Source organism: Alligator mississippiensis, chromosome 12 (assembly GCF_030867095.1).
Source record: "Alligator mississippiensis isolate rAllMis1 chromosome 12, rAllMis1, whole genome shotgun sequence".
NCBI lineage: Eukaryota > Metazoa > Chordata > Crocodylia > Alligatoridae > Alligator > Alligator mississippiensis.
Window position 1 is genome coordinate 57015567 of NC_081835.1, and position 24417 is coordinate 57039983.

General features: G+C 43.3%; 1 protein-coding gene across 3 annotated transcripts in view; it reads left to right on the forward strand.

Annotated features, from left to right (window-relative positions):
* LOC102575623 (collagen alpha-1(XXVII) chain B) overlaps window positions 1-24417 on the forward strand; it is a 226635-nt gene that overhangs the window by 172443 nt on the left and 29775 nt on the right. For all 3 annotated transcript variants that reach the window (XM_019475657.2, XM_019475658.2, XM_014608190.3), the window contains 5 exons: window positions 228-335; window positions 20480-20533; window positions 20671-20778; window positions 23512-23565; window positions 23894-23947. In XM_019475657.2, coding sequence (XP_019331202.1) covers window positions 228-335; window positions 20480-20533; window positions 20671-20778; window positions 23512-23565; window positions 23894-23947 — 378 coding nt within the window. The remainder of the gene's footprint in view (window positions 1-227; window positions 336-20479; window positions 20534-20670; window positions 20779-23511; window positions 23566-23893; window positions 23948-24417) is intronic.

The following is a 24417-nucleotide window of genomic DNA, read 5'->3' on the forward strand; positions in this document are numbered from 1 at the left end:
AGGGACTAGAGGGTTCAAACTGCCCTCTCCCATGGCTGAGTGCCTTTCTAGACAAGAAAGTTTGAAATATTAAATTAATAGTTCAGTATTCATTCAATATTTAATATTTCAGTATTCATTTCATAGTTCAAACTTGAATATTAAATTCATTTTGTTTTCCGGCAAGAGCCACGTTTGGTCGGTGGTTTGTTGGTAGTGGAAAGCTCACACCCTCCACTCTTTCACAGGGAGACAAAGGAGAACAAGGCCCAGAAGGAGAGAGAGGAGAAAAAGGTTCTGAAGGGCTGAAGGGGAAGGAGGGGCCTCCTGGATATCCCGGAATGACAGGTGTCCGAGTGAGTTTGAGAAACCAGTTTGCCTGTCTCTGTCCGTCTGTCCTTCACTTTCTTTCTACAGGGATGGTTACTGTGCTCCAAAAACTTGCACTTGTTTCATTTTGTATATCTAAAATAGTATTAGCCCAGCAACATGTTGTGCATTCTGTCTCTCTGCATTCTGCTGCATTTGATTTGAATCTGCAGTGGTGTTCCTTCCTCAAAGGAGCAATAAAAACATGTGTGTATTCATTCTAAACCTGTGCACACAAAATGATGGTCATCTCAGTCATCGTCGGAGACGGAAGCCCCCAGCACTTCAAACACGGCACGCCACAGCTCAAGTTAAATGAGTGAAATCAAATCTTTCCGTTAACTCCAGTGAGCTTGGAATCAGGCACTGAGAAGCTGTAAGAATGGTATATCTCTGGACTGATGCAATGCAAATGCTGACATCTCTCCTGATAGCCAAAAGTTCATTTATTAAGTCATCTACTGCATTTATATTGCAGCTGATTTGAAAAGGCAGGGTCCAGTAGTAGGTGCTTCCAGGAAGTAGGAGAGAGCTTTCAGTATGTTTGGAGGTATTTGCTTCATTTCAACTTAGTACTTTTTTTTTTCACATAGCCTGCTACTGGAAATTTCCCAACTTTTTACCAGCTGGTGATAACTGATTGCTGTAGACATTGTACAGTTGCAATAGGGCATAACAAAAGGCACCTACCTATACACGTGCCCGACACCTGCTCCAATGCTTGCTAATTAGCATACAATAGAGCAGACTCAATTAATCGAGTCTGCTGGAGTGTGCTAATTAGCACAATCCAGCAGTCTTGGCATCATATGTTTTCATCATCCCCACACTTGAAAATGGTGGGAGGGACACTTTAACTGAAGCTCGTTGAATGAGCTTTAGTTAAACACCTAGCACCATTTTGAAGCACAGGATGTTGAATACACAAGATGATGCAGGTGCTTTAATTAGAGCAGCTCCTGCAAGCCGCTCTAATTAAAGCGCCCACCCCCCCACCCTGGAGCATGTGTAAAGACACCCACAAAGGTTTCACCAAGTCTGCTGATAACATGTCAATACCTGCATTCTCTGAATTAGCACTTAGGAACAATAGAGCGTAATTTTAAAAGAAAGGTGCTTGTGTGACCTTGGGCAGGTGACTTAACCTCTCTGTGCTTCAGTTCCCCATCTGTAAAATGGGGATGATACCACCTCTCTACCTCAAAAGGGGCTCATATTCTGTGGCAATGGGGACCATACAAGTTCTTAGCTAGATACCCCTGACTTAACATCTAGAATTAGGACTGCTTACAAACGTTTAAAAAACAAAACACATGAGCTTTACTGGAAGATGCAGCTTCGACCGGGCTCTGCAGCATCTGATCAGGCACTTCAATAGGGCTTTTTGGCACTTTTAGCTAAAGCTGATTCAATCAGCTATTAAATAAAAGCACCAAAAAAGACACTAAAGTGCCCAACCTATACAGACGTTGGCCAATCCAGGTCCACTGATGCACTGCCTCTTCTGGGCATGCGCTGGGCTCAGCGCAAGAACGCACCAAGTTTAAAGTAAAACATTGTTTTTTTAACGTCTGAAAGCAGTCTAGATGTTTAAAGGGTTTCACTCTGTTTCTGCAGTCTCTTACTCCCAATTCCTTGCCTATATTCAGTTGTTCTTCTTAACAGTATAGATAACAAATGGGAGAAACTGGCAGGGAGAGAGTGCTGATTCCCACAGAAAAATCCTATTTGCATCTGGTTTAACCAGGGGTCTGACTTCATCATTACATAACAAAATAATCACAACTGGCTCTGTGACCAGAGATGGGGCCAGAGGCACATGGGAGGATCTGAGCTGAAAGTTAGCTGATGGAGATGAATGAAGAACATGGTCCTCTGCCCAAATGAGGTGCAGGAAACCTAGCCTAAAACAGTTCAGGAATGGCCTGTCTGTCCAGACTGGCCCAAAACAGAAGTCAGACCCTCTTGTTTGAATTGCAAAGTAGAGTTTATTAACCAGGCTTGTCAGCAATGCAGTTTTCCTTTTTGTGGATTAAAGTCTGTCTGGGGTGTGGTGATGACTTTTGAGTTATTATTCATTAAGGAACTAGCACAGCCCCCTTCAGTAATGCTAGCCAATCTGACCGTCAGTCCCAGTTGGTCTCTCTTCCTTGCATACTGTATAAATCTGCCTCTTTATGCAGCCAAAAATATATTGGTTCCATCATTCATCACACCTCTCTACTGAACTAGTTCTGGTATAGGTATATAATCAAGCTCTCTATTATGAAAAGAACCAAGGTTTTGAAGTGTTGGTATCTTTGAAGAGAGGAGGCAATGGTAGAGTCAAGTATCTGTGAGCATGGGTGGTGACTGCTGCCTTGTTATTGAAATATGTAGCTTTTCCTCATTCCTCCTATGCCTGAGGTAGTGGAAGAGTGTGGGTAAAAGTAACCAGGTGTAGGTCAGATTTATGCTAATGTTATTTTGAGTCAAGGTTAAGATTGACACTGAGTTGACTGGAAATTTGAAATGTTGGCTTAATATACCATCTTGTTGGCATTATACAGCACTATAATTATGTAGTACTCTCGAGACAAATGGGGTCCCACCGGTGCTGCCTCAAAGAGCTTGCAGTCTGAGCCCCTGATCGGTAATACACCCCCGCACCTACAAAGAGCGCTCTACAGGAGTGGGCATGTGGGTCCAAGCCCGCAACCCCTCACTCACAGAAGTAATCCTAGTAAGACAGAACATGCTCATAAATGCTGCAGTTCCACCTGTATTTCCAGGCTGGCATTGCTTGTTGCTCAGCATTGCTTCCTGCCTTCTGTGTGCTCTTGGCTGGTTCACTTGTTTATACTCTGCATGTTTCTAAACTGGTACAAACACAAAAATCATGCAAGTCTTATTAAGTGATAGAGTTTAAAATATAGGTTATAGCACATTCCCACACTGCTTTTTGCCAAGTCGTGCCTGGGAACGTGGTAACTTTTCTGGTTTATTTTTAAGAAAATGTTGATACAGTGAAGATGCCTGCCTCTACTTACTTTCACTTGCTTTTTACTGCAAGGCACCATCGAGCCTTCTAATATTTTTAATAACCATTTTTATATATCCCAGTTGTCAAAAAACAGGCAACTTTTATAGCAAGGTCAAGCTAAACTTAGAGTAGTAAATCTGCCTTAGCTAATCTATTGGTCCTTTTCTAGTTTATAGGCTGGCATTCTTGTTCCCAGCAGAGTAGATTAAAGAGGCAGGTTCTCTGGCAGAAGTTCTCTCTCCTCCAACTTTTCTTCCTAGCAAGCTTTTTTATTAATGTCTCATACAGAAAATGCACAATATCTATTAGGTCCCTCCTCCACTTTCCACCAAAACAGAGTTTAGAAAACCAACAGCGGATGCCAGCAGAGATAACAGTGATCCCACTGCAAATCCTCAGTTTGAAATGGGGTGGAATAAAAACAAATATTTGGGCCTTCCACTACTAGGGGGCTGCCACAAAAGCCAGCTCACACAGCCTGCTACAGTATGAAGCAGAAAAGGGCAATTTGCAGATATTGCAAAAGGATCAGGAAAAGTTCATCAGAAAAATCTCATAAGACTATTAACACAAGGACAAACCCTAAATCCTTTCTCAAAGTCTCACAAAGAATCTGTGCAAATTTTTCAACTTGAGTCAGCAAAGAAACTTAATGGAGGGGAAGAGAATGAGAATGGGTATATTTTACACACACCGTGCAGGGGGTTGTTGCATGTACACAACACAAGCTGCATGCATTAAATAGACTAGCAGAAATATCCTAATTAATATTTTAGCTTGATTTGGGCATTGTCGTTTACAGCTGCCACATCTTCAGCAAGAGTCTACTTAGGGTGTCAAACTAAGGTCCCAATACACATGAAAGTCTCATCATAATCCAGACTTCATCCAATATTCACCTGCCCCTATCTGGCCAGGCTGGGAACGGTAACTTCTGTACCAATATTTACAAAATATCCTACTTACCTAAATTAAACTGAGGCTATGGGGCAAAGGGAGGATGGGCACTCTTCTCTCTAAATGGAAGAGGTCCAACAAGATGGCCCTCAGTCTCATGGCTTGTGCCAGAAACCTGAAAAACAGTTGCTGCTGGTACTTTCTATTTCACCCTGCCACTAGTGCCGGTAAAACCATTAGTGGTGGTTCCACATTAGTATTTATTGCAACAAAGCTACAAAGCCCATCAGGAGCTCCTGTTGCAGAAGAACTTTCTGTCCCACATAATTCCTGCATAATGATTGCATTCATGTATCTAGATGTGAAAACAGATATTGGTCCCCACAGACTGCAAGCGATGGGGGTCACCAAGAGTGTGTCCTAATGGCATTTTTGTAGATTGTAAAGCCAGAAGGACCATTAGAGCCTTTTACCTGACCTCTACTATACCATGACCATGATCTTTCATCCCAAAGTCCACGCATCAAGCCAATATCTTATGATTGAGCCAGAGCATGTTTATTTTAGCAAGACAGCCAATGGTAAGTTAAAGTTCTTCTGTGAAAGGCATTTTTTCACTAAGAACTAGACCTAAAACTGCCAAACTCATTTTACCTGTCAAGTAACACCCTTCAGATGCAATCATCTTTTGGTCAGCATGAACAATATTACTCCATGCAAAGGAGATTTGTTTAATCCTCCATGGTAATACTTTCTGATTCTGGTTTAATCAGGAACATAATTTTATTGCCAGGGCCTCATATCACCCTTACTGTAATTCTAATGCACTTTAACCCCTACTGAACACTGCATAAATAACTCAAGACCCAAAAAACAATGACAGAGCTGCTAATGTTACCATGGGGACACCCACGACCTGCCTCCCATTTTCTTTCTCTATCTCTGAATTGCATTATTTCTGTGGATTGGCCAGTGCTTGTTTCAGCAGTTTGCCTGTCTGAGTCTACATTGCTGCATGCCTGTTTTAGAGAAGAGGAGGAGTTTCAGAGAACTGAGGTTTGGATGACCCAGGATGGCCAGCCCTTGTGTTAAAGTCTTTATTTTAACCATGTAGGCAGTTCTGTAGTATTTTACAGGTGTTAGATTAGGAAAGGAGCAAAGTGACCATTAGTATAGGGCAGTAGTATCACTGCACTTCTGCTGCACAATCACTGGCTGGATGTCACGTAACCCAAAGGGTTAGTGGAGTAACCTTGCAGGATTGTACACCTCTTCCTATCCCTGCTCTTGTGCTCTTTTATGCATCTCTGTAGTGGGACCTTTGGCTGGTTTCTTCTTTCCTCTAATGCATACCTACTGCATCTTGCTGACTCCCTTCTGCACTCAGTGATTTGAACTCAGATCCTTGCTCATTTTGTCTAACAGGATCCCTGACTTGTTTGAGCTGTATGAAGCTGATACTGTATTCTTCTCACAGGGATTCAGGGGTTGTTTGAGCTTTGGCAGCTCAGAGGGCAGCTAGAGAAGAGGTGCCCAAGTGACTGGTCTGGGTACAATAAGTTGGCTCAGGGGTGAACAAAGCAAGTGCAGAAATAGCATCAGCTTGCAGGGTCAGAGACTCCATTTGTGTTTTCAGCTGAGCAAAGGAATCGCTGTGATCCATGGCCCCTCTGAAATCAGGGGTGAGGCAATCTGATTATCACTGTAGAGCAAAAATGTGGTTTTCTGGAACTTGGAACCAATACATCTGCCATCCCCATAACTGTAAGAGGGGACTTGTATGTCTCTGCCCCAAAAGCAAAAAAAAACATCGTGAGAGGGCAGCATGCACTCACTCCAAATCCCTGTTGTGTATTGATAAGAATATAGGCAGTGCCATGCTGAGTCAGACCAATGGTCCATCTAACCCGGAATCCCACCTCCAAGTGGATGCAATAGAGGTGGAGCAGTGAGCCAGAAATCTATAGGGTGATCTATCTCCTATTCAGTATCCTACTTGGCATCCACCACTATTGGTTTAGAGATGGCAGAGGAAACATCTCCAACTGTTCTGTTCAATAATCATTAGCAGATCTATCACCTACAAATTATCCAGTCCCTTTTTGAACCTATGTCATCAGCTTCCACCACCTCCTATGGCAATGAACCCCATAAGCTAACAATGTGTTGATTTAAAAAAGTACTTTTTCATGTTAGTTTTAAACCTGTCACCTACTAATTTCAGCAGGTGCCCCCTAGTTCTAGTATTCTGGGACTTGGTGAGCAACAGTTTCCTGTTCACTTGGTCTGCGGCCTTCATGATTTTACAAACCACTATCTTATCCCCCTCTGCACCTTTCTTCTCCTTTCCAAATTGAAGAGTCTTATCATATTTAGCCTCTCTCGGTATGCCAACTGCTCCATGCCGCTCATCATTTTGGTTGCACTTCTCTGTACCTTTTCTAATTCCACTACATCCTTTTTCAGATATGAAGACCCCAAAGTGTACACAAGTGTTCAAGATCAGGGTGCGCCATGAATTTTTATAATGACATGATGTTCTCCATTTTGTTTTCAGTTCCCTTTTTAATGAAGCTCAACATTTTATTAGCTTTTTTTGGTCACCACTGCATGTGGAGCTGACCGTTTTAGAGAACTATTATATTTACTGGAATACAAAATGAGGTGTTTTCCCCCTATCAGCAAGGGGTGGGGAAAGCCCCTCATCTTACATTCACATACAAGGAAACCTCATTAAGTGCATTGTCTGTCATGAAACTGCTGCCAAAAGCAGTATGTGCTTAATAATGGAAACTAACTATGAAGGTAATTAAGTGTAGCCAACACTGAGCATGACTATAAAACATATGGCCCATATTTTTATTTATGTATATCTCTCTCAATATCACAGTACTTCTACCAAAAGTGTCCTGTGGCCGCTATGGCTTACCTGACACTCCAAAGCGTATCATTAACATTGCATCATACACATTCCCATCACAATATCAATGCACTGCACCGGCATGTCTGCCACCATCACCCTTCTGAAAAAGATACACAGTAGTACCCATTGTGCACAGTCCCCCCCAGTGCCAACTCTTTCAGGTCATGGTGAGCCACTGTATTGTATACAGTCTGACTACCTCTGTATTCCTACAGCTGAACTGTGCCTTTCTTTCCCATTTCCCATGATTCTTATTTCTTCAGCAGCCTTAAATGCCTGTCAAACACCACCAAACAAGGCCCCAAACAGTTCACCCAGAATACCTGTTACCCCCTCTCTCAGCTTGTCACATATGATTAGTGTGGCCCCTCCCTCCATGAGGTTGCCCTGTGCCTCATCTGCATATACACTTTTGGAGGATCCCAGGAGTCATGACAAGAACACCTGGTTCCAGTTATGAGTGGGGGGTGCTAATGAGCACATGAATACTTTGGGGGGTGATGGTATCTGGAGTATGCACACATACTGACCAGTGCCAAGCTTTGAAGTTGGGGTAATGGGGCAGAGGACCAGGGACCACCTGTTCCCCTCAGATTTATTTTCCCTGCTATGGAGATGGGAGGGGGACAAATTCAAGGCAAACATCCAATAATTAGATCCTATACCTTTTCCACATATAGAATCTAATTATTGGGGTGTCTTCTTATATTTCAGTAAATATGGTGTCTACAAAGACTCAAAGGTCTCTTTTCTGAGTCATAACAGCTAGTTCAGAATCCAACATTGCGTCTGTACAGCCGAGGTTATTTTTCTCCAGGTGCATTACTTTGTACTTGTTGACATCTGCCAGTTTGCTGCCCATTCACTTAGCTTGGTGAGATCTTTCTGCAGATCCTCTCCATCAGCTTGGGACCTGACTACCCAGAATGATTTGGTATCATCTGAAAACGTGTACATTTCACTGTGTGCTCCCATTTCCACACCAGTGATGAAAATGTTGAACACAATTGGGACAAGCACATTTCCCTGCAGAACCCCACTTTTGACCTCCCTCCATTCTGGAAAAAGGACCATTTAGCCCAACCATTTGCTTCCTCTCTTAACCAGATCTCAGTCCACAAAAGGACTTTTCTTCTAATTTCATGGCAGTGCAGTTTTCTTAAAAGCCTTTGGTGAGGAAACTTGTTGAAAGCTTTTTGAAACTCCAAATATATTATGTCCACTGGACCCCCTTGACCACAGGCTTGAAAACTCCAGCAGGTTGGTGAGGCAGGATTTCCCTTTACAAAACCATATTGAGTCTTTCCCAGCAGATCATATTTGTCCATGTGACTGCTGATTTTATTCTTTATTATAGATTCCACCAACTTGCCTGGGATGGAAATGAAACTGTACCCTAGTCTGTAGTTCCCAGGATCACCTCTGGAGCCCTTTCTGAAGAGGGCTGTTAGGTTGGCAGCCCACCTGTCTTCTGGCACAGAGGCCGTTTGTAACCAAAGGTTAAAATACTACTGCCAGCGTTTCTGCGGTTTCACCTTTGAGTTCCTTCAAAACACTCAGGTGAATGCCATCCGGTCCTGGTGACTTATTCTGCTCCATATAACTGAGGTTGAGCTGAACCAAGAGTTGAAATCACCATTATATAACAGGAACAGCAGCAGCTTGCCAGGAATAGGACATGAAGAGCCAGCAGCTGAGAGTAACCTCTCTCAACTAAAATATTCCTCTGTAAGCCTCCTCTATTTTCATTCTACAAAGAATCCAGCATTTCAGCTTCTTCCCTCTGAGAACAACTAATCAGCCAGTGGCTGTGTGAAGGGCCAAGCCAATTGGCAAGAATATGGTAGTGGATTTCCAGCTGCTCTCCATAGCTGAGCGCTGTGGTTTTCGTAATGTGCTGGTCTTCGTACAAGTCGGATATCTGATAGCAGGGGTTTTACAATTCCAGGAAAGTAACTGTAGAGCACAAAAGGTAATGAAATACACCATGCTCTAAAACAAGAAAATCCCTCGTTTTACAGCAAGATGGGGAGCTAAATCTGCTCTCTTTAGACTTGTCTGCTTTTAACCTTAAATTGTATCTGTAGTGTCATTTGCAGCCATGTCACAGATAAGAAAGCCCATGAGCCGGACCCTCTACCAGTGTAAATTGTCACAACTCCATTGCATTAGCTGAAGATCTGGCTTGATGCATCATCACTGCTGTCTCTCGGCCTGGTGCAGGGGATCTAGATAACCGAGCAAAACAGAGGAGCTCTAGGGACTGGTAAATGTCTTCTTAGTACAACTGTGTGACAAGGCCTGGGGCCTGCACAACTTTGTCTCCTTGGCAAGGCATCTCAAAAGTGTAGGAGGTAGGATAATAAAGCAGGGCTGGACTGAAGGTCTGTTCAGTTTTTCAGGGGAAGTACACAGGAAACTCAGTGCATTGCGGAGGGACAGGACAAGGCCACTGCAGCAACTGAGCCCTTGAGGAAGTTGTAAGTGGGGATGCACTGGTTCTGGCTCCAGCTGCCTTCATGAGTCTGAATTATACTTTAAGACTTTCTACTTAAAGCATCAACATGGAATCAGTCTTTGAGCATCAAGAGCTCCGAGTAAGTGGGCCCTAGCATTGGGTTTTGTTGCAAGCTAAGAATACTTTTTTTTTTTAATTTCCTCTTGTGTTAAACCACCTTGTTATCTTCTTTTGTGGTCAACCAATCTAACTCTTCACTCACCATAGGAGGTGAGAAACAGCTGACATTGCCATATTAGCTAAATGGCATCTCACCAGTTTCCAATAGTGTGGCTCTTAATTGCAGTTCTACAATCTCTTCTGCTTTTAACTCCAGGGGTCAGAGAACCTCTGCTTTCTGTAAAGCGTAGGGTTGGCAAGCTGGTCAATTGACCAGTTAAAATATTGTCAATTGACTGCATATATTTTTAAAAGAGTATACATTTTTTACCCAAAAAAACCCTACATTTTTTGTAGTTTTCTTGACAGAAATTATATATATATATATTTTTTTATTTTATTTTATTTTTTTTTACACATTTCTTAAATGCAAAATGTTTGTTTTTCCTGTGTATTATTTGGACTTATTGGCCATTTTTGACAAGTCAATTGACCAAACTTGTTTTGATCAGTCAAATACCCAACCCTAGTAAAGCACAAAAACTGTCTCTCTTGAACAAAATGGTTCTTGTACTACACTGTATAACCCATCAGACAGCCTTTACAAAAGAGAACATTTTGACTTAGTGATAGACACTGTGGGAAGTAAGCCTGGGGTCACTCACTCTTACCGAATGATCCACAGTATAGAAAACACAGAGTGTGGTGGCAAAAAGGAGGATTGCTGAAAAGACCAACTTCAGACAGCTCATGGAGCAGCTCAGCAACAACAGTAGCCAGCTTTTATGCAGTGCTTTTCATCAGTACATCTCATGTTTCACTATAAAGGGCAATACCATTATCCCCATTTTGCAGACGGGAAAACAGAGAGGTGAAATGATGTGCCCAATGTCATCCAGCGGACTAGTGGTAGAGAGTAGACTGCAGGGCCCGGGAGTCCCAGTCAGTTCTCTACGTTGTTGAAACTTCTAAATATCCTTGCTAGAATGGATGCAAAGCAGCAAACTACTGCTCGGTTCAACACAGGACATAAGCATGCATTCATATCACATTGAAATCAAAGGGAGTTAAATGTATGCTTGAAGCTGAACACATAGTTTTTAATTTTGAATATACTTAGTTTGCTGAATCAGGGCCTGAGTGATTGAATCTCTGTGGTTTCAACCCACAGGCATTTCTCTCCCTCTCATTCTGCAAACCGTGTTGCAGTCCACATGCAATTCCAAATTATGCTACAACGAGCCCTCTCCCACTCCCACTATACTAGCCAAGGCAAGTCTAAAGGCACCAGTTTAGTCTCTGATCAGGAACTGTAAACAGTTGTATTTTAATAGGGTGCGTGTGTTGGGTTTTGTTAGTCTGCTATTTTGGTACTTGTGACTCAGCCTGTCAAATCCATTGTAACCTTCGTGGAATCTAATCCCCTCCAAGCAGCAGGATCCTGCAGTGATTCACGGTGTTCTCCCACCAATCCCCTGGGGCAGTCCATCGCCACTGCTCACAAGTTGAGATTGATCAGCCTTCTGCAGCTGAGAGGGGCCAATTGCCTCTGTCAAAGAATTAGCCAGTTCTGCTTGGGCTTTTTGCTGCTCAGGGCCACAGCCACTCCCAGCTGGTCTTCGTTTAGAGTTAATAGGAACTGAAATGAGCCAGAATTTGAAATAAATCCTATTTACTTGGCACAGCCTCTTTCCTGACTCAGACGAAGGAGACGCACTCTTTCTCTTGCCTTACAGCTATTCCAAGATTCCCCTCCTTATTGAGAGACAGGATTTCATTCCCTTCCTCTTCCACAACCCCAGGGCATTCATGTCCTTCAGAAGGAAGGCATTAACCCCTCGTGCTTTGAAAAAAATTACCCACGCAGTCCTAACAGTAGCAAATGAGAGTCATGCTGGTTAAAAGGCTGCTTCCCTCTTCTCCCCACCCTCCCCACATCTTTCCAAATAAAACAGCTGATTCTTACAATGGTTCGGGTGCTGCTTTGCATGAAAGCTTCACAGTTCAGTACATAGTGATGCTCTGCACTTCTCCCGCATCTTCCATCCAGCTAGTAACCATGACTAGCTGCATCTCAGACGCTGCCACCCTCCCCCTTAAACAAGTCTCGCTCTCCCAACGGAGGGAAATGGAAGTAGAGAGCAGTGAAAAGGCTTGCCCAGGCCACACAACAAGTCGCGGCAGAGCTGAGAATGGAACCCAGCAGCTATACCGCAAGCCCATCGTTCTGCCTCACTGGTCACTCGGCTGCCCTAAGATGGACACTGGTGACCACAAAGATGCTTCTGCAGTTAACTTCAGAAATCACATCACATGTTCATTGTACAGAGGACATGCCATTCTCTGTCATTTTACACTATGACTTCAGGATCTCAGCAAAAAAAATAACTCCATTCAGATGCACATTCCCAATGCAGGAAACCAATAGTTGTGCATTTCACCTGAATATGGGCTTGGGATTTAAAATGTGAGTACAGATGAGAACTTCTGCAGAATCTGAGGAGTTTGGTTCTGAGGTTTGGGTTTCAGTTCCATGTTTCAAGCTGAATAATTTGACTTAAGTGGATATCACAGTAGTGGTCCCAGTTGCAGCCTCGCAACTGGAGTTTTAGCTCTTCTTATAGGATCTCTCATTGCATTTTTAATTTAATTACTGCCAGTGATCTCAGCCTGGGCTCTTCACCCTACTTTCCAGTTATGGCAAGCATCCCCTCGCTGCTTCCCAACAGTGACAAATGTGGCCCTCTAAACCTTGAAGAACAGTCGCATCTTTTTTTCCCCATATCCATTCATGAGCTCCTCCTCTTCCAAACTACTGCTAGACAGAGGTTATAAAATGTGTTTCTTATAAATTTGAAACATTTATGGCTTCAAGAGCCCCATCCCAATAATCCCACTAATTTCCTGAGTGCTTGTTGACTGTCCTGTATGGGGGGAAAGCTTCTCTCAATCAAAGCTTTCTCTCAATCAAAGTTTATTAAATGGTAGTCCTCATATGGAGACATTGCTGAGCAGTAGGAAATGATAGGGGGCTTTTTCATTTTCCTTTATAGGAACCGGCTGGCCAGGCCCTTTAACAGTATGGGCATGGGTCATACTATGGTTCCTCCATTTCATGTCTTTCTTGCTAGCATTATTGAAACTTTAGTTTTTTTCTGCCTTCCTATACCCCTTCAATCCACCCTCAGTTTCAGCATCTCATACTTCCCCTCTCTGTTCACGGCTGCATCTTTTACTACAGAAGTCACATTCTGATTTCCTTCTCTTTGAATGCCTGATATCTGATTAGAGGAAGTCACCCTGCAGCTTCTATTCAACAACACCTAAAAGGCATTGGAAATGTATTCATACTCAGTTATATTCCTGAGTAGACTAATAGCAAAACTGGAGCTGCCTAAGATTGATGCATGGGATTTAGTAGAGTGTGGCATCCAAATAAAACTGCTTTTTAAGACCAAACAGAATGTTCCTAATAGCCATTTCCTTCATAGCTGCATTGTATTGGAAAGGTCAGGGGCATCTGCATGTGAACTACTGAATACTTGCAGTTCTTGCTGGATTATGATGATCTTCATTATGATCCAGTCAGGCCAACTAGCTCATATCCTCATTAAGGCTTGCTGTGGATCTATGTCCACATGGGCATCTATACACGTGCTCCAGGGTGGAGTTGGGGGGGATGGAGGGGTTAATTAAAGCAGTTCCAAGAGCTGCTCTAATTAAAAAGCCTGCAATGTCACGTGTATTCAGCGTCCCACACTTCAAAATGGCAGCAGGGGCACTTGAACTAAAGCTCGTTCAACGAGCTTGAATTAAAGCACCCCACTGCCATTTTGAAGTGCAGGGACACTGAATAGGCATGACATGGAGACTTCCAGAAGACTTGATTAATCATGCTAATTAGCATGCGTCGGAGCAGACATCCAGCATGTGTCTAGGTGCCCCATGCACTTCAACTGCTGGGAAGTTTGTATTCAGATTCTAATGTCCCGTTTCTTTTGGCCTCTTATCAGTGTCAGAGTGTTTCCATTCTTGGTAGCTGACCTTGACACCATTCATGTAACGGTCTTGTTTTGTTCTGCTGAGTCCTATTGACTGTAATGCAAATACCGGTTTTATCAGGGAGAATATATCCATTTGCTCCTAACAGCACATGGACAGCGGGCCGAAAACAAAGGAACCGCTGATGTCTATGCTGTTTGTTCTCTCCTTGGCTGAGGGAACTCGAATAGACCGCAACCATAAATAAAACGTTTCTGGTTACTGATTGAAAATGTACAAAGTGAATCACAACTTAATGTCTGATTAAATACCTGAGACCAGTTGTGCTCAACTTTTGAGCTCCATGGGCTGGATGAGTGGCAAAGGGCCCTGCAGACCCAGATCAGGCCCCATGCCACCTCTGCCCTATGGGGCTCCCCAGTGGGTCTGCAAATTTGGCAGCAGGGGAGTCGTTAGCACTCCCCTGCCACCGCATTTTTGGACCCATGGGGAAGCTTGTGGGATAGATGAAAATGGTGCCCACAGATTGAGGATTGAGCACCTCTTCCTTAGGCTATGCTATATAGCCAAATGAGGGGAGAGGTGGGGTGGGAGAAGATGCCAACAGGGGCAAGAAGAGAAAGCTGAATTCAAAGTTGTGAAACAGAAGAGTCTTAGGCCCATTCGTACAGGCACCGTTCTCAACTTTTGTAAGGGTTCTTGGAACTTCGCAGACTCCAGAGATCACCAAAAGTTTCTAGATATGCAGGTTAAGCAACTGCCTCAGTTGCCTATGTAAAGCATGGGCACCATATAAGACAGGCTATGTTCTCTTGAAGGAAAAAAGTGGGAAACCCCTTGAGAAAAATGATAGAGTGAAGCATGTGAAGGAATAATTGGATGTTATAGACCGTGGGAAGTTACCAGAGTTTAGAGAACCTTGAACATAGTTAATGAAAACTTAGCGGTTGTAAAGAGCAAAGAAAGGAGATCCTTTGTTCAGAAAAGTCAGGAACCCTCAAACACTGAAGCACAAGGCAATGGGATTGAATATTACTCAGGGTAGTTTGAGAAAGGACCGAAAGTTTCTGATGAGGTGAAGGACTTAGGTGCACGGGAATAAATGAAACCCTGAAACCAGAACATTTGCTTCCTACTGTTAAGCCTAGTGGAGATGGCATTGCAAAATGAAAAATGCTGTTTGTCTAGAGGCAAGGCATAAGACCCAAGTGTCTCAAAACAGGACTCAAATGGTGCATTAGTCTGTGGTGGCTGAATTTCACCTCCCATGTGTAGCGTTGTTAAGGACTTACTGTCCTTGTGGTGCAGAGATTTAATGTAATGGTTTTTTTGCCCCCGTTTCAGATTTTGCTTTATTTGCATTTCATACAAGAAATACAACTCTTGTTGACAATGCCATTGGCAGTTAAAAACATTCCCCTTTGCTTGAGAACTAGTTCATCTGCACTAGAAAATAAGCCCTTTTCCCTCATTAGGAAAGTATCTCATACCTTTAAAAAATATTCCTCAAAAATAGGTCCCTTCTCAAACTCGTAATGAAATTGCAAATGAGCAACACCGCATGGCAAATTTTTGCTTTTCTTAAACAAATATTGTTGCATACCTAATGGCGTGTGGCTTTACGTTTAAAAATGCTGCTTTCCCACCGTCTCTGGTCAGAAGTACCATCTTCTCCTGGAGTTGCTGGCGTGATGTATTTTATTACTGGTTTGATAAACAGTACAGTGTATAAAAAGATATTGCTGTTTTATAAATAATCCCACTTGAGGAGGAAGCTTGGAAAGAAGATTTGTTTTCTTAGCAAGACACCCAAAGTACACACCAAAATGTGTACAAACCTCCTCAAAGAATAAAGAGCATCAAGTGTTTAGTGTCTTGGCTCCCACAGTCATCTAATTCACATCCAGTAAAAAGAACTTGAAGTGAATTTGTCTTATGTATGGGCTTTTCTATAGTGCCCTTCATTGTAGTCTTCAGTAAAGAAGGCAGTAGCTAAGAAACCCTACACCAACAAACCACAAGAGGTAGCAAGAAAAACTAGACTCCCTTTTGGGAGACTCTCAGACTCAGTAGTACCAGGCTTCCACAACATTTTCTCGCATGGTTTGATCCAAACCCTGATTTTTCCAAATAGAGTACATGAACACTTCAGGGGTCTGGGTGCTCCACAGAGTATCCACACCAACACTCAACTACAACCAGACCATGGGGAGCCAGCCTACCAACTCCTGCTTCTTGCCGTCATCTTGTTCCCCAGAACTAATCATTTGCATTAAACAAAAAAGAAAGTCCACAGTTGTTCCAGTTGCTGAGAGATCCTCTAAGAAGTGAACTCAGGACAGCAATTTCTGCATTTGCAGAACCTAAAGCAGTAGCAGAAAGACAAGAGCTGCTCAGTATGTCTTGGAGGTTTCTAACTTGCATGCCCAATGGCAATACTTTCTAAATCACACAATCATAGAAAATTAGGGTTGGGAGGGACCTCAGAAGGTCATCTAAGTCCAACCCCCTGCTCAAAGTAGGACCAGCTATAACTATTCTCCCAGCCAAGGCTTTGTCTAGCCAGGTCTTAAAAACCTCCAAGGATGAAGATAACACAACTCTCTGGGTAACCTGTTCCAGCATTTTACTACCTTCCTTCTGAGAAAGTTTTTCCTAATATCTAACCTGAACTTCCCTTGTTGCAACTTGAGATCATTGCTCCTTGTTCTGTCGTCTGTCACCACTGAGAACAGCCCAGCTCCATCCTCTTTGGAAGGACCCTTCAGGGAGTTGAAGGCTGCTTTTAAATCTCCTCTCAGTCTTCTTTTCTCCAGACTAAATAAGCCCAGGTCCCTCGGTTTGTCCTCGTAAATGATTCCCCCAACCCCCTCACCATTTTCGCTGCCCTCCACTGGACTCTCCAATTTGTCTACATCCTTTCTGTTGTGCAGGGCCCAAAACTGGGCACAGTACTCCAGATGTGGCCTCACCAGGGCCAAATAAAAGGGAATAATCACTTCCCTCAACCTGCTGGCAATGTTCCTACTTTCTGCACAACTGCTATTTAGCTAGTCAGCCCCCAGCCTGTACTGGTGCATGGGATTGTTCCATCCTAGTGCAGGATTTTCACTTGTCTTTATTGAACCTCATGGGTGTGTCCAGACGAGCGTGCTCATGCGGCCCTGCAGACCGCATGTGCTGCACATTCAGGCTTTCATTGTGCTGCTGATTTGCAGTGTGGCAGGGTTTTTTTTGACCCCAGGAGATCCTGGGGTCAAAAAAACCTGCATCTGAAAAAAGTGGGATGGTGCATGTGGTGGCAGCATGCACTACCTGAAACCAGAGCCTGGCTGGCCAGAGCCAGGCACGGTGGCACATAGTTGTGCCACTATTTGTCCCTGAGGAAATGCATGGACACATTCATCTTTCAGTGATCTTCCGAGGCCCCTTCCAGCCCTAATGTCTATGAAATCTATGAAACCTGTACACACAAACTATAAGATTTCTTTTGGTCCACCATCAACACCATGAAAAGTTTTACATATTGTCCAAACATCTCAGGTCTGCTGATATGGCTAGGGCAGTTAGGAGAGTGAAGAGAAATTACACATCGGCCCAACAGAGCCGTGCCAGCAAAACCCCCAGTGTAGAGGCAGTTATAGCAGCAACCAAGTCCTTTGGCTGAGGTAGCTCCTGCCAGTCAGAGAGCTTATGGAAACTATACAGTTATAAGTTGTTCCTCCACTCGGGTTGGTGCCAGTACAGCTCTTTTGTCACATCTGTACTAGCAAAACTTTTCGAGAGCAGACCAGGCCAATGAACAGAATGTAAGAATTGTGTAAAATCTGCATGATCTCAGCGAGGACTTATTTAGGATCACCATCAAGTGGGCCTGGGAGACACGGCCAGTTGTTTTCTCCCCCAGTTACAAGGGAGCCAGGCCCAAGCTGCTTATCAACACCTGTTGGGACATCTGAGCTATCGTTGCCTGAGGATGATGTCAATGCCCAGTGGGCCATGCGAGCCTTACTGGGGAAGCCAAGCACACAGCCCCTGGATGTACTTGAACACAATTAAGAGGAACCTGATCCCTGGACACCAGAGGACACGACAGCTCAAATTCTGAACATTGCAAAATGTCCTGTGAAGCCGTGCCTCGTGTGGGCAGAGCTTATTTTGTGAACAGAGCTTGCAAGAGTATCATTACCTTCCCCTAATGTGTGTCCTGCAATACTGGGTTTTTGGTATCCAACACATTAAATGTGGCACTAGTTTGACAAGCTGTAAAACCTTCTGGGGACAACTTTGGTTCGAGCAGCTTGACCCGTGCATAGTTTCATAGTTGGTCGGGTCAGCAGGGACCTGAGCAGATCATCAAGTCCGACCCCCTGCCGTGGGCAGGAAAGAGTGCTGGGGTCAAATGAGCCTGGCTAAGTGATTGTCTAGCCTCCTTTTGAAGACCCCCAGGGTAGGAGCGAGCACCACCTTCCTTGGAAGTTGGTTCCAGATCCTAGCCGCCCTGACAGTGAAGTAGTGCCTCCTGATGTCTAGCCTGAATCTACTCTCAGTCAATTTATGGCCGTTATTCCTAGCCACTCCTGGTAGTGCTCGGGGGAGTGCTTTCATTCCCCACTGGTCCCCCACAGTAAGTTTATAGTTTATAGTTATAAACTATAGTTTATAGTGGGCCACCAGATCCCCCCTCAGCCTTCTCTTGCGAAGGCTGAACAGGTTCAGGTCCCATAGCCTCTCATTGTAGGGTCTGCCCTGCTGACCCCTGATCATGCGAGTGGCCCTCCTCTGGACCCTCTCCATGTTGTCCACATCCCTCCTAAAGTGCGGCGCCCAGAACTGGACGCAGTACTCCAACTGTGGCCTGACCAGTGTCACATAGAGGGGGAGGATCACCTCCTTGGACCTGCTCGTGATGCATTGGTGGATGCAGGACAAGGTGCGATTAGCCTTCCTGACAACGTCCTCACATAGGATTAGAGAAGTTATAATAAAAAATCTGGAGGCCTAAAAACAAACTGCATAGTTTTAAGAGATCAGGTAGTAGGAATCAAATATTCCTGAGAAGCAAAGATACCTTTGCAAAAAATTTAATTCTCAGAATTTACATGATGCTCCCTGGAAATGTATGACTCACGCAGAACAGAATCATCCCCTTCAGGGAACTGCTGTGGGTCTGAATTGTCTGCGCTGTTGCAGCTGAGACACATTTCAGATCAAAGCTGAAAAACACTACATCTGATTAGGCTTATCATGTGGTGTTACTGTTACTTTCATCTGGCCAAGAGACCAGTTTGTTTCCAGAGCATCAATAGTAGTTCAAATAATACCTTGTTTAATTAAAAATGCAGGAGTTCAGGAGGAGAGAGATTGTGGCAGAAACAAATGCCAGATTAATACAGCAAGATGGACTGATACAAAGACACTGATGAAAAGTTTAGGGTCTAACGGGCAAAAAATAATAGCTCTTTTTCAGTGCCCTTCCAACAGCTATTTCTTCTAAGCAAATACACAATCTGTCACCTGGCCTGCAGCCCATGGAGTCTAGAGTTGATAAAATGCCAAATCCCTGTGCTCCTAATGTCCAACTGATGAAAAAGAGCTGAGAGACATCCCTGTAAAACTCCTAATGCCCCATTTCTTTAATTTCATTCATTTAATGTGCTTCCAGACATACCCAGAGTCTCTGTAGGCACCTTTGAATATCCAGTATTCAATTGTCTTTAAAACTCCAGTGTCAGTCTTCCAGCAGCCCATTTCCTGTCCTATATGTGCATGAATGGGTTAAGGGCCTGTTGCATGTGAGAAAGTGAATACAGGTGCGTGCAACAGGCCTGTAGCTGTGTCTATTGCTGTTCCTGGGCCCATCTGTATGTGCATGTCTGAGCCTATTTCTTTGTAAATGGGCAGGTGGATAATGGGGTCTGTTTATATGCATCCATGCATGCTTGTTTTAAAAATAATATAAATAAAGCTGTTGCATATAATGGCCAAAAGACGCATACAAAAAGCAAGCAGAAAAGAAAAGGAGTATTTGGTGGTATGCTGATTATCTACTGGGGAACAAGGGGATGTTGCTTAAGTAAGCAGTGGCTCCTCAACAGATGCGTTGTGCTGTTCTTTTACAAAGCTATGAAAGCCTCAGTTTTACATGCATTCACTGCTGGTGAAAGGTGCCGGATTGACTGAGTAAAAGCCAGCTGACCAACAACCATCAGAAGATGGGTTTTTTCCAGCCAGCAGAGTCCTAGTCTACACCTGACGTGTGATCTAAAGATTAAAACTGCTGCTTCCCATGAATGCTTCCACAGAGACAGGCAGTCTTCCTTGCACAATAATCTTTCAGCATTGAAGTGATGGGTAAACCCCACTGTCCGGCATCAGGGGAGATCAGGAACAATGTTAACCCTGCTCCTGCTCTGCCAGACTGTCTGCAAATGAAGTTTATTTTCTGATGCTCCATGTGGCCAGTTGGATTACTCCTTTAACCATTTTTACTCCCCCTTTCTCAGCCCCCATGGGAATAGGAGCGAGTGGGCAAAAGGACTCTTGCCTGACATTATCATCAAAGCCTGGGCTCTGCCCGTTTTGAAAGTCATCATGCCAGGGGATGGGGATGCTCATTCTTGGATGGATGTCTTACTTTTGTTCCTTATGGCTTTTGCCTTTCTCATAGGGGCAAGAAGGGAAACCTGGAAAACAAGGAGAAAAGGGCAAACCAGGACAGAAGGTAGGAACATCTTCTCTGGTTTCCATTGCCAGTGCCACCTCTTTTTTTTGTTCCCTGCTCTCACTTCTTTCCTTCAATATTTGTCTGCAGAAGCCTTCTCATTTTCGGTCAGTAATGCATATTTGCACCTTCTACAGGGCAGCAAAGGCCATCAAGGACAACTTGGCGAGACAGGCTCTCCGGGAAAGACAGGGCCAAAGGGAACTCAAGGCCCTAAGGGATCCAGAGGTACCCTGGGACCTATGGTGAGAAGAGATCTGCACATGATTGAATGCAAGAAACGGAGACACGGCTGAGGGGAAGGGTGGGGAGCATGAACACAAATGGCAAGTGGGCATATGGCATGGGAAGTCCAAGCAGAGGTAGAGACACTTAGGGGCTCTGAGCATAAGGAAGCAGGCAGAGAGGACAGGTTTATATTCTTGCACTGCTTGCTCCTTTTCTTGATTCCTCACTTAATTGAAGTCAGCTGAAAAAAATTCTTCACAGTTTTTTTTTGGGTTTTTTTTTGTTTTTAACAGAAAATGAATATCTTTTCTGAATTAAAAGTTTGATCAGTATTTATTTTTTTTAACAACATTTCAGTAGGGAAGCTTCCCTTTTTTCTTCCTCAGTTCCTTTCAGTGGCAAATTCTTATAGGAAGAGAGAAAAAAAAGAGATGGAAGGAAGTTGTACATGGAAAAAACAAAAAACTTATTTTCAAAACATCAAAAATATTCACTTTTCATTTTTTATCAAAACTGCAATTTTTCATTAGATTGCTTAGTAAGGACCTTTTTCACAATTCCCATGGAGATCTGATCAACTTTTTTGATCTCTTAGAGTCATTAATCATCCAAGATTTTAGTATTTCATTTTGTGGCATAAGAAGAAATGTCTTGAGTTTTCTTTGCACTGATGGCAGGCAGAACTAGTTAACACTCCTAACAAGCTGAAATATTAGGATTGGTTTTCTGGAAGGAGGAAGTGAACTGATAAGCTATTTTTGTGAAAAGCGCTCCCCCTGAGACTGCATGCTCATGGTGTGAGAAATTTCCAAGCCAAACAATGTTATTATATGGAACTCTGCCTTGGACTTCTTCCCTGACTGTACACCCACTCTTGATCTACTCATCTCAAATACCTACAGTGAGAACAAATATGATGAAGGGTTTGAGGCAGGGCATTGGGGTGAGGCTGGGAGAAAGAACAAAAAAAGTACGGTGAACAAAGTTCATTTGTTTCAGAAATGTAATAGTGGGTTCAAGATGGTGATAACTAATTTCATTATTTCTTCATATGTATTAGACCTGTAAGGTAACTGGTATCGTGGTGTCCCTTGATTCTTTTTACTTTGCTGTTTATAGAACATACTGAAAGGGCAGGAAGGACTAAGGTTAGTTAGTTATGAACAGGGAATTGCTGAGATGTTTCAGAACAGTAGCAATGAGTGCCTGAGTAACTGAGAGAAGTACCTGGGGACTTGAGTAACAAGTCCTGCATTAAAAATTAAGGCCTTTGCATAGAACTTCCCTGAAGGTTTTTTTTGGCAGAATCTGCATGGATAATGTATGGATTTTTTATTTATTTATTTAGCAGTTCACTGGACTGAGCCTGCCTTTGCAGCCTGTGCTTAAGAAAATGGCTTTTTTCTGCATCAAAAATGGGATACTCTAGAAAGGCTACCTAGCAGACAAATCTGTTAGGTGGGGTCTAGTAGAAGTAGTGTGACAACTGGGTCCTATGAAAAAATATCTCATATGGCACACTGAAGCAGCCCTTGTAGCTAATTCATATCAATGGACTCCAGGAGGAACTAGCTCCACCAGCACCAGGATTCAGATATTGGCAGATCCAAAGGACCTCAAATGACAGAAGTCTTGTTTTTCCCCCAGTACAAAGCACACTCCAATTCTGTTGTATCACCCGAAATATCTTCCAGTATTTGCATGCCAGCACTTGAACTTCCAGCTGCAAATAGGAAGCGCAAACTATGACTTGTGTAGTGGTTTCTAGCCGCTGGAATAATTAATGCGTACAACTCCTTCTCTTACCTAGAATGACATATTTTACTTATGGAATAGCAATACACAGTCAAATGAAGTATGGAGATTATCAGATTATAAAATATAAAGTGCCAGAAGAAGAAATTTGCCTAACCTACAACAATCTAAATTGACCCTCAACTAGCTGAAAAAGTTGGAGTCTACCACTCTCTGCAGTTTAATAACAGAGAGCTTTAATCTGAACATCAGGGTTCGAAAAATGTTTTTTAACCTTTTGATCAGACTCCTAAAATGTCAATGTTTACCTCCTGCAAGCCACCCATCACAGTTCAGATGGACTCCTCCTTCAGCCTCAAACCACAAAGCTAAGCAAAAGACAGTCAACGTGCTTTACAATCAAGTCCTTCATTACAACAGAAAACATCAGAGATGGAATATTTGGCCAAAAAATAAGACTTTGGATAGTAGCTAAAAGTGGAATCTGAACAGGGCTGGTAGAGAATAGAGCATCGACAAACAAGCACATCTGCCTTTGATAGTAATAGGCATAGACCTGATTAGCAACTGGCAAGTGTTATCCACCCTGCATTGTATTAAGAGTTTGCTCTGTAAACACAAACATATCAGAGAGCACTTGATAAAACAGAGAATTTAATTTCTGGGGCTTGTAGACACCTATCTATACCTATTCCAGGTCCCAGAAGGAAAGGGCACAGGGCTGACAGCATGCCAGAAACGTGAGCTTGTTCCCAGATGGAAAAAGAAACTGAACATTCATAATGATGAAGTTTCTGGGGATCTGAACGAGCTGGGGATCTGATTGCTATGCAGTGCCAGAGAGTTTGTTTGGTGTAGCTACTTTCATGTCAATTTGATGGCTGAATAGAGGGAATGCTGCCCAGTGGGAATGCTGCAGCACGCTGCTGCCATGAGACTAGTCAGGAATGACAGCAGCCTTTTGTAATGGCATTTCTCTTCAATTGCTTCGATAGGGTCCCCCAGGAAGAATGGGTGCTCAAGGAGAACCTGGCTTAAGGGGTTATGAGGTAAGCCTGCATGCTTGACTCTTGACTTGGCTTTCCCCGGTCCCAAACATAGCCTAATAACTTGCCCACGATGCAAGAAATAATTTGAACATATTTATATTTTCAGTTTGGGGAGGGGACACAAATAGCCTTCTACTCTGTGCTATTAAAAATTCTTCACATATGGTTTTCCTCTGCCTTTCAGCTACAAATAATGCTTTACTATGTTCCTCTTAAGGCCTGTACATATAATTCAGGCATTTCTATTGTCAACAGTGCATCAAACAACCTCTTTCTCTAAAAATGGCTCTGCTTGCACTCTTACCATATGCTGTCTGTTCTCTTGCAGGGCCATATTGGACCACCAGGTCCAATTGGAGCACCAGGGCCAAAAGGTGAAAAGGTAAGAGAAGACTTCACTGTAGCTGTCTCTTGTTCTGCATGTGCAAACCAACCCTATTCACACCTGCTAGAGCCATAACAATGGGTTTTATCTTCTTTAGACCCATATAAATAGGCATCAGCACCTGTACTCCCAACAGTGCCATGGGAGTCACATGCTGATGGTAACCTAGCCACATGCTGTAGTCTGAGAACTAGAACCTGTGACATCCTGTCTGAAAAACATAGGCTTCTACTGCTTGCACTGAATCACAGTATAACCATCATCAGTAACAGCTGTATGACTGATTATATCCTCCTCATTCTCCAACTGATGTACTGCAGGATACCAATAAACACTTGGACACATCTGGCATCCCATCTAGTAGACAGTAATCGCATCCCTTACATACCAACCAGTGCATTATCAATGCAAGTCAACATCAGGATACACAGCCTACCAGGACATACTTTCTAGGCATCCACATGCTC